The sequence below is a fragment of the Aotus nancymaae genome, unplaced genomic scaffold (assembly GCF_030222135.1).
Source record: "Aotus nancymaae isolate 86718 unplaced genomic scaffold, 86718_ANA_hifiasm-v0.15.2.pri h1tg000036l, whole genome shotgun sequence".
Taxonomy (NCBI): domain Eukaryota; kingdom Metazoa; phylum Chordata; class Mammalia; order Primates; family Aotidae; genus Aotus; species Aotus nancymaae.
In genome coordinates this window covers 53,379,119-53,396,173 of record NW_026988450.1, presented here as the reverse complement: position 1 = coordinate 53,396,173, position 17,055 = coordinate 53,379,119, and the positions used below count along the sequence as shown (strand labels likewise).

The following is a 17,055-nucleotide window of genomic DNA, read 5'->3' as shown; positions in this document are numbered from 1 at the left end:
AATTTGTGTATCTATCCAAGTTAGTACATATAAAATTATTTCAGTTTATTGAATATTTTATGATAAGGCTATATCAGTTTATCCATGTGCATATTGATAATAGTTTTAGATTTTTTTTTTTTTACTATTATAAAGAATTTCACTAAGCCCTGTAAGGTAGGTATTATCTCCATTTTAAAAGATGAAATTGAGAGACAGAGACATTAGGTAACTTGCCCTAAATTGCACACCAAGTAAGTAATGGAGCTGGTTTTAGGATCCTGGCAATCTAGCTCAGAATTCACAGTCTTCAGTATTACATTATGCTGCTTTTTTGCCTTCTCACTATTTTTCCTCTGTTACCAAACTGGAAAAAAGATTTCATGTTTAAAATATATCTAAACTGGGTGTGGTAGTACACTCCTGTAGTCCCAGCTGCCCAGGAGGCTAAGATGGGAGGATTGCTTGAGCCCAGGAGTTCTAGTCCAGCCTGGGCAACATAGTCAGACCCTGTCTCTTTTTAAAAAAAATAAAATCTGATATTAAAACTCTCCTGAGCATAATATGCAGTCTTACAGATATTGGAAACTTTAGTATCACAGATTACATAGCTATAATTTGTAGCTGTATATAATATAGAAGTAGAAGATTTAAGCCAAAACCTTGCCAGTGCTTCTCAAACTTTAATTTTCATATAGATCACTGAGTGTGCAGAAGGATCTTGTTAAAATGCAAATTCAGATTCCGATATCTGGAATGAGCCTGAGTCTGCATTTCTAACACACTCCCACAGTGGCCAGTACTGCTAGTCTACTTGTGAGTGGCAAGGATTTAGGTAGCTTATAATGACCTTTGGCAAACCTTGTTAGGTGTTTTATTGAATCGGTTTCATGTTTTGTTTCTGCTGCCTGTTTTTATAAGTTGTGTTTGTTAAAGAAATGGGTACAGTATTTCTAGTCATTTCAATTTTATATGTATGGCCTTTAACAATAAATAAGAAAAAGAAGTCCCTTTTGTGGTATCAGTGCACAGTACTTAGAATAAATGTAATCATTTATTTGTTACTTAATATGGCCTTCCCACCTATCTCATCATTTCCACTGTTTCTTAATTGAGGGAAACATAACGTATCTTTTCATTTTGAAGAGTATAGTTTTAGTGGAACCAAAAATATTGTTTTATCACTATTATTTTTTCTTACAGTAATAATATACTTTACACAGTTACAAAAAGCAACACTTGTTCAATGCTACATGCTAGGCACTGTGTCAAGTGCTTAATGGGCATGATTTCATTTTAATCATCGGGTCATCCCTCATTTATTCATCTCTCAGCTATTTGTGCGCCTCCTCTGTACCAGGAACTGTGCCTACAAGGGGGAGCCAAATAAACACAGATTCTGTTCTCCTACAGCCTAGTGCATTGGGATGGGGGATGCTATACAATATTCAAGCAATCATACAAGTGTGATAGTTGTAAACAAAAAGTTATTAATTACAGTATTTGCTGTTTTCTCCATTCTCAATCATGAAAGAAAATTCTGCTTTTGCCTTCTATGCTTTTTCCAACTAGCTTCCTTCCCCACCTGACTCCAAGGAGAACTCTTTCTCTCTCTGCTCAGTTTCTGAGCTGTTGTGATGCCAGATCCAACTAATGGGTAGATAGAGAAACCTTTAGAACTAATGATGTATAAAATACAAAATTTTAAGACAAATACCTGAAGAGACATTGTTTACACCAATTTGAGGGAATAAAGGTTTTTTGAAGATTTAGAAGACCATGCAAGACTTTTTTCTTTTTTAAGTACCAACATGTATGGCCCTGACAGGAATTACACCGGCCTGTGGCTGATTTGGACATGCTTTTAGGGGAATGCTATTTTTAACAAGCTGTGTTCTCTTTTTTCTTGTAGTAGTACTGACTTCCCTTTGGATTATTAATTGATAAAATATTCTTACTGGTGTTGATCAGATCTATCTATTTGACCTTGATATATAACACTACATTGTTGAGATTTCCAAAATATTTGTTTTCCTTATTATTATGATTTTGAGATTCTTAATATTGTTTTGAAGATTATTATAAGAAACTTTAACTTCAGTTTCTCAATATTAAACATAGCTCCCTGTAGTTGTTTCTCTTAAAGGGAGGATCTGAAAAAATTTTATAAATTTTATCTTGGATATTAGTTTATTCATTATGTTTAATTTTAGGAAATGGTGCTCTTGCAGAACATTCTGAAAATGTGCATATTTCAGGAGTGTCAACTGGTAAGTCATTTTTTGTAATGTTTAAATTTCACGCATGACTTATATGGTAAATATTGAAAGCCACCTGGTATCTTACGAAGTGATATTTGGCTATAAAAATTATTACCGCTTTTTGCAGCATGTAATAAGGAATGAAGTAACTGGAACATGGAGAAATTCTCATAAGATAAAACTGATACTTGCATGCCCATGGATTGATTATACTTTTCCAAACGGACTGCATAATTATTTTTTCATACAAACATTGAACCTAGAGAAAAGTTAGCTCAAGTTGAATTAGTATTTTCTTTCCATACAAAGTTATGTGAAATGAAATTTATTGAAATGTGATTTTGAATGCTCTCCCTAGGATTAGAGCCTTAGAAATTAAGCTTTTTGCTTGATTTTTAGATTATAGTACTATTCTACATGAAACTATTGTATTTAAGTGTACAGTTTATTTGCTATTAAAAGCACCTCAATATACTGGTGTTCATAAAGTTCAGAAATTCATCGTTGAGGCAAATTTATTTTTTCCACTCATCTAGGCTTATGTAACTTATAATTACTTTATAACTTTATAATTACTTAAAGACTTATAACTACTAAAATTTTTATTCTTAGGTGAGTTCCACAGCTCTGTTACCGTTTTTGCTATGTCAACCACAGTTACTAGGAGAACTAAAATAATTATTTTTGCATATATTGAAATAGATTTTCTTACTGTTCATTTATTATTTCCCTATATTGATAAGTTTTGTGTGGTTAAAAACTGTACTTAATGTATTTATCAACCCGTTGATTGACTTCTTTGTGTCATTTTGTAATTCGATTGGTTCTTTTTCCTCACATGAAGCAAAACCAAAGGTTTGCTCTTTTGTTTTATATCTGACTTTGTATTCAGAAGATTAATAGATTTAACAAATACTCTAAAGGTTAGTATGCACTAGTCAAACACATAAACAAGCCTAGTTTCTTGAAAATGTAAAGCAAATGTTTCAGTGCCTGAATTAGTTTTTTTCACAGTTTATTTCATTTTTTAAAAATATGTTCTCAATGGTATATAATTATATATATCAAATAGCAATAAGGTTATTTTAAAGATGACCTTCTCCCTTTTTCTTTGCATTTCAAATATTGAGAATTATAATTACTTTTCCAAGTTGTAACTATAAAGTATGTTTGTTTGCAATCATTTTAATTTATACAAGCAAATGGTTACTGTTTAATTCAGTAGTTTTCAAAAGTTTTGGTCTCAGGACACGTTATAAACTTTTAAAAGCTACTGAGGCCTGTTTTAGTCTAATTTGTGCTGCTACAACAAAATACCACTGTGGATGGCTTAAATAACAGACATCAATTTTCTCACAGTTTCGGAAGTCCAAGATCAAAGTGCTGGCAGGGTTGGTCCCTGGTGAGACCTCTTTCCTGGCCTATAGATGTCCACCTTCTCACTGTGTCTTCACATGGCCGTTTTTCTATGAGTGCTCAGAGAAAGCAAGAAGAGGCTTCTTGTACCTCTTCTTACAAGAACATCAGTCCTATTGTATTAGGGCTCCATCCTTATGACCTCATTTAACCTCATTTACCTCCTTAAAGGCTGTATCTCCAAATACAGTCACATTGGGAGTTGAGACTTCCACATACAGGCTTTGAGGGGGCACACAATTCAGTCTATAACAAGGACTTCAAAGAGTTTTTGTTTATATGGACTACAGCAACCTATATTTACTATATTTGAAATTAACACTGAGAATTTGTTTTAAAACTCATTAGTTCAATTAAAAATAACAGTAACCTATTGAATGTTATCATCAATATGTAATATAGTTTTATGAAAAATATATTTTTTATAAAACATCAATAAGAACAGCATCGTTTTATAATTTTGTAAAGTAATGATTGGCTTAAAAGAAGATAGATTCTCATATCTGTTTCTGCATTCGGTCTTTTGCAACATCATGCTCCGTTTGACATACTTGAAGACAGACCAGCCTCACAGTGATGTGTAATTGGAAAAGAGAGGAATATTTTAATAGCCTTTTTCAGATAATTGTGAATATTCTTCTGTGATACTATACCAAAATTCAAAAAGAGGTAGTTTTTTTAAGGTTAGTTGCATTGTGGAGTCTGAAACCATATCATTGAGCTTTTTGTGCTCTGTTACATTAAAATCTAAGTGGGTCTTTCGTACCCTTTGAATCCATTTTCTTACCATGTGTGATTTTATAATGTACATTGATCACTTGCAAATGCAGATTTGCTGAGTTACGCCGATTAATACAGAATATTGAGAAGTTATGAAAATTTGGAAATTTGGACAGATCCAGTACTATGTTCTGAACTTTGTGTCAACTCATCAAGAGTTAGATAATACTTATTTTTAGATGTAGCTTGTGATTAGACTACTATGGTCTTCTTGAGCATTAATAATACCTATAAGTAAATTCCTGTTTGAAAAAAGAAAGCAATAAAGATGTTTTACATTTTTAAATCTTTTTTTTCCTTCTAAATTTCAGATACATATTTAGAAATATGTATTAGTTTGCTGGGGCTACCATAACAAAATGTCCCAGACTGGGTAATTTAAACGACATAAATTTATTTTCTCACCATTTTGCAGGCTAGAATTCTGATATCCAGGTGTCAGCAGGGTTGGTTTCTTCTGAGTTCTTTCTCTTTGGCTTATAGATGGGTGTCTTCTTACTGTCTTTACATAGTCTTCCCTTTGTGTGTGTTGTCCTGATCTCCTCTTCTTATAAGGTCACCAGTCATAGTGGATTAGGTCCACATGCACTACCTCATTTTAACTTAATTACCTCTTTAAAGTCTCTCTCTCCAAACTCAGTTACATTCTGATGTACTAGGGTTAGACTAAAATACAAGCTTTGGGGGCAACACAGTTCAGCCCATAACAAAATGTATGTTTTAATTACATATATTTATACCTCAATAAAATACTCTATTTCAGAAATGAGTAAAACCATATTCATGGCTTATTTTTTCTGAAGTCTCATCTTACGAAATCTTTCTAACATAGAATGAATAATAATACATGAAATCTATTCCACTTATATCATTTAAAAAATAAATGGATGCTATCTCCAAAGATATGTCTGGGTACAGTGCTGTGATCTCAGTTCACTACAACCTCTGCCTCCCAGGTTCAAGCAATTCTTCTGCCCCAGCCTCCCAAATAGCTGGGACTACAGGTGTGCACCACCACGCCTGGCTAATTTTTGTATTTTTAATAGAGACATGGTTTTACCATGTTGGCCAGGCTGGTCTTGAACTCCTGACCTCAAGTAATCCTCCCACCTTGGCCTCCCAACGTGCTGCAGTTACAGGCATGAGCCACCATGCCCACCCTCATTGCATTTTTTCTGTGGCCAGTATGGAGCTATAGATGTAATGTTTAATACAGTATAAGCTTTCTGAAATCCTTGCATCCCCAGTAGAAACGAGGGCTCCCTTCAGTGCTGGCCTAAATGGAGAACCAGCCTTTGGAAGAATCTCAAAATGTAGAAGTCCTACTTCTCTTGAGATCAGTAAGCAACAGAAATGGTGAGACGCTTCAGTATTCTGTGCTGCCACCTATTTCTGCTCTTCTGCTCATTTAACCTCTGCTACTCCATTTGCCGGTGCTCAGTGCCCTGCTTGATTGTTGTTTGCACTTTGGAAAGTATATTGACGATTTTAGGAAGAATTTTAATTGTCTACATCTGGTGTTACCAGGTAATTTATTTTCCAAATCAGGCCACTTTGAAAGTGAAAGAATACACTATTTTTAATTATGCTGCACCAGTGACAAAACCAGGACTGCCCTGGACAAATCAGTCTTTATAGTCACCCTGTCAGCAGTGAATTCAATTCATTTAACACGTATCAAGCACTTGTTAGGACATTGTGCCAAGAAGGGTGGAAGTAAGCGATGAGTAAAACATTCTTATCTCAAGGAACTTATCACTTAATAGCAGAAGTAAATGTGCAAACTGTACCTATAATGTGGTCTTAATGTACTAATTTTTGTACTTTTTTCTTTAATTTTGAACTTTTCTTGCTCCAGAATTTTAAATCTCTCTTTATATATACAATTGAAAAAGGAGAAAAGACAAATGGCATTTTCATAAATCTAATAATATATGAAAATCATTATGAATTAACACAGAAACTGGCAAGTAATTTAATTGTATACATGAGAGAGTAGAAAGGCCATTTTAATGACTTTTAAAAAAAATGTCTAAATTATGTGTTTCTTTTGGAAATGTTTAAAAATACCAAATTGCTGCTCATCTGCTACATAGAATGAAATATATCTTAGGTCAAGTTGATTTTTAACAAGACATTGGTACACTTTAAACAAACATATTTAATTTTTTAATATATATCTACTTTAAACTGAATTTTGCTCTGTAATCTATGATATTGACTTTAATCAGGATATTCAGAAATAATTTATGTTCTCCTTATTCATGATTACTTCTAAACCAAGTTTTTTATTTGTTTACACAAATTCTATTTATTATACAAATTTCATTAAGCATTTAGGAAAATTAAAGAAAGCAAAAAGATTAAGAAAATCACTCATTAACCCTACCTTCGTAGAATAATTAATAATAGTATATTCAATTTTTTATTTGTCCTTTTTGTGTACATACCTTAAAAATAATTGTATATGCATTTAAATTATCCCCAGTTTTATCTCCTGCTCTTTCTATTTAACACTTTATAGAGTACATTTTGCTCTTAGTCTTCATATTCATTATTTTAATGCCTGCATAAAATTTCCATCATGTGACTTTATTACAGTGGTTTGTTTCCAGTGGATTTTGCCTGATTTGGATCATGCTTAAGAGACATGTTCATATACAGTTGATGCTTGAACAACATGGCAGTTAGGGGCATCAATTCCCTGCATAGTCGAAAATCCATATATAACTTTTGATTCCCCAAAAGTTTAAGTACTTAATAGCATACTGTTGACTGGAAATCTTAACAATAACATAAACATTCAATTAAGTTTATGTACAGTTTATGTATTAAATGCTGTATTCTTTTTCTTTTCTTTTTTTTTTTTTTGAGACAACATCAGGCTTTGTCACCCAGGCTGGAGTGCAGTGGCATGATCTCAGCTCACTGCAATGTCCACCTCCTGGGCTCAAGCCATCCTTTCACCTCAGCCTCCCAAGTAACTGGGACTACAGGTGCACACCACCATGCCCGGCCAATTTTTGTTTTTGTAGAGACAGGGTTTTCCATGTTGCCCAGGCTGGTCTCGAACTTGTGAGTGGAAGTGATTTGCCTGTCTCAGCCTCCCAAAGTCCTGGTATTACAGGTGTAAGCCACCTTGCCCAGCCTTAAATGTAGTATTCTTAAAAGTAAGCTAGAGAAAAGAAAATGTTATGAAGAAAATCATAAGGGAAAATCCATTTACAGTATGCTACTGTATTTATTGATACCATAAGTTTATGTTATCTATTTACAGATGAGTCATCTGTCTGATGAGGTGGGCAACTGCAGTTGCAGACCTCAGTCTACAGTACATATCAAGCAATTCAGCTTTTTCTCGTACTTTTGTTTGCTTTTAGGGAGCACTTGCAACATCACCAGTGGCACTTCGTATGGATCCCATGGTGTTATTTGGGTTTTATGGTATTGCACTAAACACAATGAAAAATACTCGAGAACCACCAGAGATGACATTATACTGTGACACACAATTTACTGGAGAGACCACTGTTCACATGGAGATGATTAGCATCACACAGTGATTTAAGCAGATACTTGCAAATTGAGCTCACCAAAATAGCAATAGGAAGTGGCTACAGAATTATTAATGCCTATACTTAATTTTATTCAGTTGTGACTTAGTACTCATCTTTACACTTCTTGAATGTAAATGGTGCTGTGTGTGGTCTGCAGGTGTTTTTGTAAATTTTGATAAATTGTAACTCTTTATAATAGGGTAGTGTATTTTTTATGGTAGTAAATGATAAAATAGACTAGTATTTTACATATACATGCATTCATAATATACCTAATTGTTTTTCAAAATTTCTAGGCTATGTGATTTGTCTGCAAGTTTTTCAAATTGTCACAAATCTCCAAAAAAATTTCCAATGTATTTATTGAAAAAAATCCATATACAAGTAGACTCACACAATTCAAACCCATTGTTCAAGGATCGACTGTATATCTAGCCTTTTTTATTTCTAAGAATATTTCCTTAGCATACATTTCCGAAAGTGAAATTACTGTATCACAAGTCAAAAATAATTTATTGACTCTAGAAACTTTTTGACAGATTGCCTTCCAAAAAGGATATACTAATTTACACAGCTGTCTACATTTATTTTCAATATAATCATGTTTTTTCTTGCTTAACTTTTTTTCTTACTATGTTTCCATTAAAGTCTCAACCTTTTATTTTTCCTGGAAATTTTTTTTTTTTTTTTTTTTTTAAAGTAACCATTTTCTTTTCTTTTTGATTCATGGCCTGGAGTTATAACATGGCAAAGAATAAGAGAATGGGATTTGCTTTTCTTTATAGTTAGGCAAAAACTAGCCTCAAGTTTATAAGAGATTTTCTGGTTGCTAATAGAAATAGATGCTGGGGCTTGCTGCTTTCTCAGGCAGAAGCTTTTTTTACATATGAAGATTAACATGGTATTTCCAATTACCAGTGATACGACTTCCAAATATTCGTACTTTTTAATGATAGCTGAAGTTTCTATCTGAGGTTAGCTTGATTTTGAGTCTGCTTTGCCTTTGACTTGGAATCTTTTGTCAGGCAAAGCTGACATTTCTGAGAGCTGAGAGAGAATATTTGCTTAGGAAGTTCGTTTCTTAATCCTTATTCATATTAACTGAATTAGCAGAGTATATAAAATAGACTTCAGATAGTTTTTAAGTATTGTTTATGCTGTCAGAATTTTATTCTATCAAAATCATCATCCTTTCTTGCTTTTATGTATTTGTATTTTATAGTTTCCACTCTAATATTTGAAGGCCTAGCACATTGCTAATCCTGTATGCCTTTATAACTAATAATTTGGTTGTGGCCTTATAATAGGGACACATTTTCTAAATTGCAATACATTTGCTTTCAGATTCGTTAACAGCATTTGTAATAATGTAGAGCACTAAATTAAAATGGCTTTTGTTTTTAACCACAGCTTTAGGCTTAAATATTATAACATGGTATATTGAAATTATCCTTTGAAAGAACATCTGGTCTGATACAACTTTTGTTATTATAGAATGTTTAAGATCTGCCAAATAAAGAATCTGAAAGGAAATCAAGCTTAAATTGTAATTATCTCTGATAGAAGTTTACGATTATTTTTTAAATATAGAAAAGTTACATGAATAAGTAGCAGATCAAGTGGTCCTTTGCACCTTTCTTATGTAATTTTAATACTGTTTTACAATTATTCAGTCAGGTACCTGGACCTCTTGTTAAAGTTACTAAGAAGAATTTCACTAGTTCTTTTGACCAGTGTTATAAAAATGTTTTTCACCCATGTTTCAAATGAAGAAAAGAAGGCTTATTACATTTTAGCTGATTTTTAATACATTAGGGTTTTTAGGATTTCAGAATATAAAAATAGAACATAGTGTGAACTCAAGAAGCTATCCTTCATGTGAAGAAAGTGAGTGGGGAATACGAGACAGAGTACATTCTTTTTTTTAAAAAAAAGACACAACATTACTATAGGACACTAATAATTTTTAAAGTCATTGTCTACCTTTGGAGAGTTTACTGCTAAGACACTTAAAAGTTTTGAAATACAGAACTCCCCTTAAGTTTTGGAAAGGAAACTAATGGTGGTATTTTTCCATATTATATACTCTGTAATTTAATCTTATGGCCAATATCTTATATGAAGCATCTTTATCTTATATATTTGTAACCTATTTTATGTATCAAATATTTATTGAATAATTATGTATTTATAGCAAAATAGTTATACATTATTTATGTTACATTACAGGTTGACTATTCCAAATCTGCAAATCCAAAAATTGAAATGCTCCAAAATCCAAAACTTTTTGAGCAATGACATAACATTCAAAAGAAATGCTCATTGGAGCATTTCAGACTTCAGATTTTTGGTTTGGGATGCTCAACTAGTAAGTATGTATCTGTACATATTCCAGAATTTGAAAAAAAGTCAAAATACTTCTGGTCCCAAGGATTGCAGATAAGGAATATTTGTCGTGTGTTATAATAAACAATAACCTCAGCATTAGAACAGCATGTGTGAGTACCAGAACTATAGCAGAACAGTTTGTATTGTGACAGAGTCTACAGTGCTTACATGGTAGAAGTGAAGTTCATCTGGATGGATGTATCCATTCCATTGAGTGAGCCAAACCTAGTGAAGGTAAAAAGGCAAGTACTGTTCAAACATTTGACATTTTCTTTTCTGATCTGTAACTTTGGGAATAATTCTTAAAAGTGTGATACCATGTTAGCTATCTGTAATTTTGCCAAGGCATGAATTTGAATTGGATATACTGTGAGACTATTGTGCAAAAGGCAGTCAGTTGGTGGGTGAGCAAACTGTACTTGGGTGTTAGTTAACTAATAGCCTTATGTAAGTAAAGGGGTGATTTGATCTTAAACTGCAGTAATAGAAATACAGTATACAGAACCAAGCAGATGATTCTTTACTTCTCACGCTAACATACTGTGGTATTGTTTATTTCTGGGTACCACCCTTGACAAAGGACACAACAACTGAAACATTCCCAGAAGATGTGAATATACTAAAAACTATGTCAAAGCTGATAGAGATGGGTTACAAAATCATGAACTCCAAGGCCAGTTTGTTAGCTTAAGTGATGATTTCTGCATTACCTCTTTATGCTTCCAGCCAGAGTCACAGTAACCTTCAAAAATTATTAATTTTTCCCATTCGGGAAATAGAGTAGCTTGCTTTAGCATTTTAGTCTTCTGTAGTGCTTAAAATTGGAAAATGTAGGTACCATATCAGTAATTTTTATACCCTTATAGGAAAAAAAAAATTGCCCTCATAAGCCCTTTTAAAAAGACATAAAAGGATGAATCTTCTCTATTCATCTTTTATGCATTGTTAGCAAAATCCTAAATTACTCTTACTAAGAAATTTCAGGGTGAAGCCGGCTAGATAGTTCCATTTTGGGTGGGTATATTCAGTTTCTTTGCTCTCCTCATCTTTATTCATACTCTGCTATGACCCTGTTTTTTAATTATTACTATTTTTCCTTCTCTCTTTATCTGTATTTTGTGCCTCTTCTGACTTTATGTTTTATTTTACTGACATGTAACCCTTGATTATCGTTTGTTTGTTCTGAACATTAGTGATCTTCAAGATGCCAAAGAATTACTTGCCTCGATTACAGCTGATAGCCAAGTAAAATGTTTTGATTTTTAAAGAATGTCACTTAGAATAATACGAATAAATATATCGTTGCATTCAGTCTTAAATATCAGTACTAATCCAGAAGAATATTCATTTAAATTATAAACAGCTGGACATAAGATTTCCTACTTGCCAGAGGCACTTGTGGTTTCTAATAATAGGTCTGAGAGTAATGAGAGTCCTAAATGGGAGTGATGGGTTAATATAATTTTTTCTGCTTGCCTGATTCTTGCCTTTTAAATCATAATTAAAACCTTTCCCATCTTAGACTAGTAAATATTGCTATAAGTTGAGCATCCGTAATCTAAAAGTCTGAAATTTGAAATGCTCCAGAATCTGAAACTTTTAAAGTGCTGACATGATGCTCACAGGAAGTACTCATTGAAGCATTTCAGATTTTGGATGAGGGATGCTCAACCAATATATATATTCAAATATTCCAAATTTTGAAATCCAAAACACTGTTCTCACTCATAGATGGGTGTTGAACAATGGGAACACATGGACACAGGGAGGGGAGCACTATACACTGGGGTCTGTTGGGGGGGAGTAGGGGGGGACAGCGGCGAGTGGGGAGTTGGGAGAGATAGCATGGGGAGAAATGCCACATATAGGTGAAGGGGAGGAAGGCAGCAAATCACACTGCCACATATGCACCTATGCAACAATCTTGCATGTTTTTCACATGTACCCCCAAACCTAAAATGCAATAAAAAAAATGAAATTTGGAGTAATTCTAAGAAAATCTTACTCATGTCCAGTCTCTGTCCCCTTCCAACTCTGTCCATCCTCAGAATGTTGACTGTTCTGACATTCCCATTATGATGCAGCTTGGCTCAGGTGCCAGGGAGTCAGAAAACCCCATTTAAGGAGTCTAGAGGGTCAGAGAAATCAAGACGCTATATAGGCAATAAACACAGTCAAGATACAGGAAGTGGACTTTGGAATCAACATCATTTCTTCCTAGCCGTGGGCTTATGTTTCCTGTTCAAGTTACAGGACTCAGTTATGTTACACATGACAGTCCAACAGAGGGAAGCTGTAGTACTTTAAGTTATTCTTCTTGCAGATTCTAACAGTTAGTCACTTGCCCTGCATTCTCAGTGGCCCATAGACTATGCTGAACATGCATGCTTTATAGACTGTCCAATATTAAGTATTTGTCCATTGTTATTTCCTTTGAAATGTCTCCCCTAGACTCCACTTCTTCCCCTTATTGCTACTATTCTACTCCTTGCCCCAAGCATCTTACCCATAATTAACTATATGTATATATGTTCTCTTACCACTAAAAGTAGGTTTTAGAATGCTGTTTATGAAATATTTTTTAATTCCAAAGATACTAAGAAGCTGGTCAATCCTCCCTATAGTTCCTAGATAATATGTAGCAAATAAGAATCAATCTTTAGAAGCTTTAAAACTAACTGTACTTAGTTTTTCTGTGTTATTATAGATCCTATATCCTTTCTATCCATGTTAATGTAGGACCAACAGTTCATTTTTCCAGAATAGACCACTTTTGTCATTTAAATGCTATTGAAGCGACTCCCTTTCACTTCCCTGGAAATTTTTCCAGATGTCATAGGGAGTTCATTAGTGGGCAGTAGTTTGCCTTAGTGGTTAAGAATACGACTTTTATGAAGCCTCTTGCCTGGGTTCCATCCCAGCTCTGACATAGCTTTTTTGTGACCTTAGGAAAATTACCGAATTTCTCTGTGCCTCCATTTTTTTCCTGTTAAATGGGGATAATAATAATAAGTATTAAATGGGAAAAGAAAGTACCTGACAGGTAGTAAGAGTTCAGTAAGTGTTAGGTAATTTTATAACTATCATCAGCCATGGATCCACCAGCCTGCATACATGCCTCACTTTGATGATACTTACAGTCCTCAGGCTTAGAAACCATAAATTTCTGACTTGAAACAGAAATCTTATCCTCAGCACTATGTGTCATACATACTTAGCCTTTAAGTTTTCAAACTGTTATTATTTTCCTAAATTAATAATAGGCCAGGAGGTATCTTATTTTCATGCTAATCTTCTAACTGTATCCTCTAAATTTTCCATGTTTTGGTGCCTTTTGTTGTTTGCAGAAGCATAATATTTTCCATGTATTGAATGATTCACTTGTTAACTTCCAGAATAATTCCTACTTTCATTTCATATAGCCATTCAACAGATACCATTTGCTTACCAAATTTTTATCTTGGAGATGATGGGGTTTTTTAAGTACATTTATTTCCGTTGGAATCAAATCCTTCTTACTAGTTTTCAACACTTGAAATTGCTTTTGTACTCATCAGCCGTAATAGAATTAGTATTATTTATAAGACACTCCATACAGTACTCTGAAAAATGAGATGGCCAAATGACAGTGACCACCGTTACCTATATATGCTATTATCCTTTGCTTATGAACAGTGAGCATGCTCTATCTTGAAACTTTCATAAAGTAAAATGGTACAAAAAGATGAGCTTTTATAATTGTCTTTTAGGTAATCTCTGCCTCACTGGTTTCTCTTCCTTCAATAACCTTTACAAAATACTTGGATCACATCACTTCCTTTTGTAGTAGGTCTACTGTGGCTTAACTAGTGTCTATAGAATTGAATCATTAAATTCTTTTAACTAGTTTAGAGTATGTTTTTTACTGTGGGTCTACCATCTTCTCTTCTATGAAGGAAATGCTTTGTTCATAGTCAATATCCTTCCCTGTTTTATATTTGTATAATGTAGGTTTTTGGTGGGCTTTTGTTTCTATTTAATAACACCACATGTTTAACTGAACATGTGATACTTTGCCTAAAATTACTTGTTATGCATTATATCATGTAGTACTTTATTATCTGATATGCTGTCATATTAACTGTTATATGCTTCTTGGATTCAGTTAAAAAGCATTTATCATTGTTATAAAATTATAATTTCCATGAGGGCATGAGTTCTCTTTATTTCTTATGTGTCCTTCTTATGAAGTTAGGTGGTCAGAAAACATAACTGACACTTACTTACATTTCAGTTTTGTGATTTATTAAAATCAAAGTCAAAAAGACTTCACATAACTTTTAGTCTCAACTACTTTTTGTCATAAAGTATCAACTCTTGTCAGTTTTGAAAAACCCAGTTCTTCGTCTCTGGAACAGGAAATTGTGCTTTTTCTTTGACAGTAGTTCAGCTCTAATTATGAATATGTTTACTTAAGTATTTTTTCTGTAACTTTTTGCGTATTTTGAAACTGAAATCTCAAATTGCAAGACAGTTTATATGACATTATTTTGAAGTGATCCTCCCTCTTTTCATGTGTCCTCTTAATAAAGGTTGTTTGACCACTTCCAAGTTTTTAAATAATTGATTTTAAGATAATAAGTATGGTGCGTTAATCTAGTTTTGAAACCATAGTTTTGTGCTTTTCTGTGGAATTGTTAACATAGCATCAGTATAAACATGAAGAGGTCTTCAGTGTTTTTTTTATTTTATTTTATTTTTTATTTTTTTTAAGACGGGGTTTCACCATGTTGGTCAGGCTGGTCTTGAACTCCCAACTTCAGGTGATCCGCCCGCCTTGGCCTCCAAAGTGCTTGGATTACAGGCATGAGCCACCACACCTGGCTGATCAGTGTTTCTTTATCAGTTAATTTAGCCCTATTTTCTAAACTACACAAGGAGATCTTTATATTTTAAACCAGAAAACTAATACCAAAATCTTAAGAACTCCATCAGCGAATATCTGCCTATTGATTCTTTAGTTAATTCTCCCTTTCTCAATTGACAGCATACTTGATAGATTTTAAAAGTATGTATTCAGTTTATCTTTTCATATGGCTTAACCATTAGCATTGTAATAATGTTGTTGTCTTTTTTTTTTTTTTTTTTTTCATTTCAGATGTCCTATACACTAGATCCAGTGTAAATTAAATAGGCTTTTGTGGGGGCTAGTCAGATAACCTATAGGTTCCTACTAAGAAGATACTATCCGTGTTTGAAAGTTGCTATCTTTTGAATAAACATTTAGGACCTCTTTAATTTGGGGATTTCTATTTCTGAGGTTATGGGAAATTTATAAAAGGTAGAGATGTAGATCATTATTATCCAAAATACTTGAATATTTTTGTTTATATCTAAAGATAACTGACCAAAGTAAATTAGATAGATGATTTTTGCAAAACAAAAAGTTGATACTGTCTGGGTGTGGTAGCTCCCACCTGTAATCCTAGTACTTTGGGAGGCCAAGGAGAGTGGATCATTTGAGCCCAGGAGTTCAAGACCAGCCTTGGCAACATAGGGAAACCCCATCTCTTAAAAAAAAAAATTTTTAAGTAAATTTGAAAAGTTGATACTAGTAATTAAAAGATATATTAAAGAAGCAAAATGAACAAAGGCAGAGTTTCTGAGAAAAGTAGTGTTGGCATAGATCACTTATGACTACATACCTTTTAAGTATAACCCTAGCAAATAAAATATCAGTCCAAATACTAGCACAGTCAAATACCTGTGGACATTTACAATTAGAATCAATCTATATTCTGCAGCCATATATGCATAGGTTTATGCTTCCCCCCTTAACAATATTTGTTTCTAATAGAGACCAATTTAATCAATAATAAAAATATACTTCAGGCATATTCCTCATCAATTAAGGTGTTTTGTTTTCATAGCAGTGTGATGTCTTCACATTTCTATCTGCATTTTGCAATTTCCCAAGATAGCTTAATATAGAAAAAAGCCAAGCAGTTATTTAAGCCAAAAAAAAACCCACATTTTGCAGTAAAGAAAGGCAGCTTCTATAGGGTTTTTCATATTTTTTCTTAAACTCTGAAAACTTCTACATCTGGTTATTTCAAATCATTGGCATGCCGGAAATAAGATCTTACACAATTTTGCATTGTACTGAGAAGATTCCTTTATTTGCCAATTACGTATAAACTAATTCTTAAGGAAGAATTAGCCATACCATAGTTGAAATAACTATGTTTAAGCATTAGAAAAGGTATGAATATAATGAATATAAGCAAAAGGTCAAGTTTGATGTATTTTAAACAGAGTATAGTCAAAATGTAGAAAGATGGAAGTTCAAACCACCTAAACTATGTAAAGATTTTGATCTCAAACAAAAAGAGATTTAGTTCCTAAAGTTTTGTGAGTTTGTGTCCAAACCCTATCCTTCCCATGGCTTTTATCTGTGTCAGGTAAGCAGTTAATCATGACAGAATTTCTCATTCTTTCCAGTACGTAATGGTACCCAGCAGTTACTAAGTAAACAGTCACACGTCCTCTTTCAGTCACTGTCCTCTTTCTCACTTAGCCTGAATGCAGCCTTAATTGCCATCTCAGTACAGCATTCCAGACATTATTAGCAACTAATCTGACTTATCACATAATACTGTTTACTGATAATTTACTATAATGCAAGCAGTGTGCTA

The 17,055-nt window shown here is 33.4% G+C and overlaps 1 protein-coding gene across 2 annotated transcripts in view; it reads left to right on the top strand.

Moving 5' to 3' along the window:
* LRP12 (LDL receptor related protein 12) overlaps positions 1-17,055 on the top strand; it is a 99,125-nt gene that overhangs the window by 54,903 nt on the left and 27,167 nt on the right. The window contains exon 2 of one of the 2 annotated variants that reach the window (XM_012474993.2): positions 2,193-2,249. The exons of the other annotated variant lie outside the window; for it this stretch is intronic. Within the exon in view, the coding sequence (XP_012330416.1) occupies positions 2,193-2,249 (57 nt within the window). The remainder of the gene's footprint in view (positions 1-2,192; positions 2,250-17,055) is intronic. 2 annotated transcript variants of the gene reach the window in all.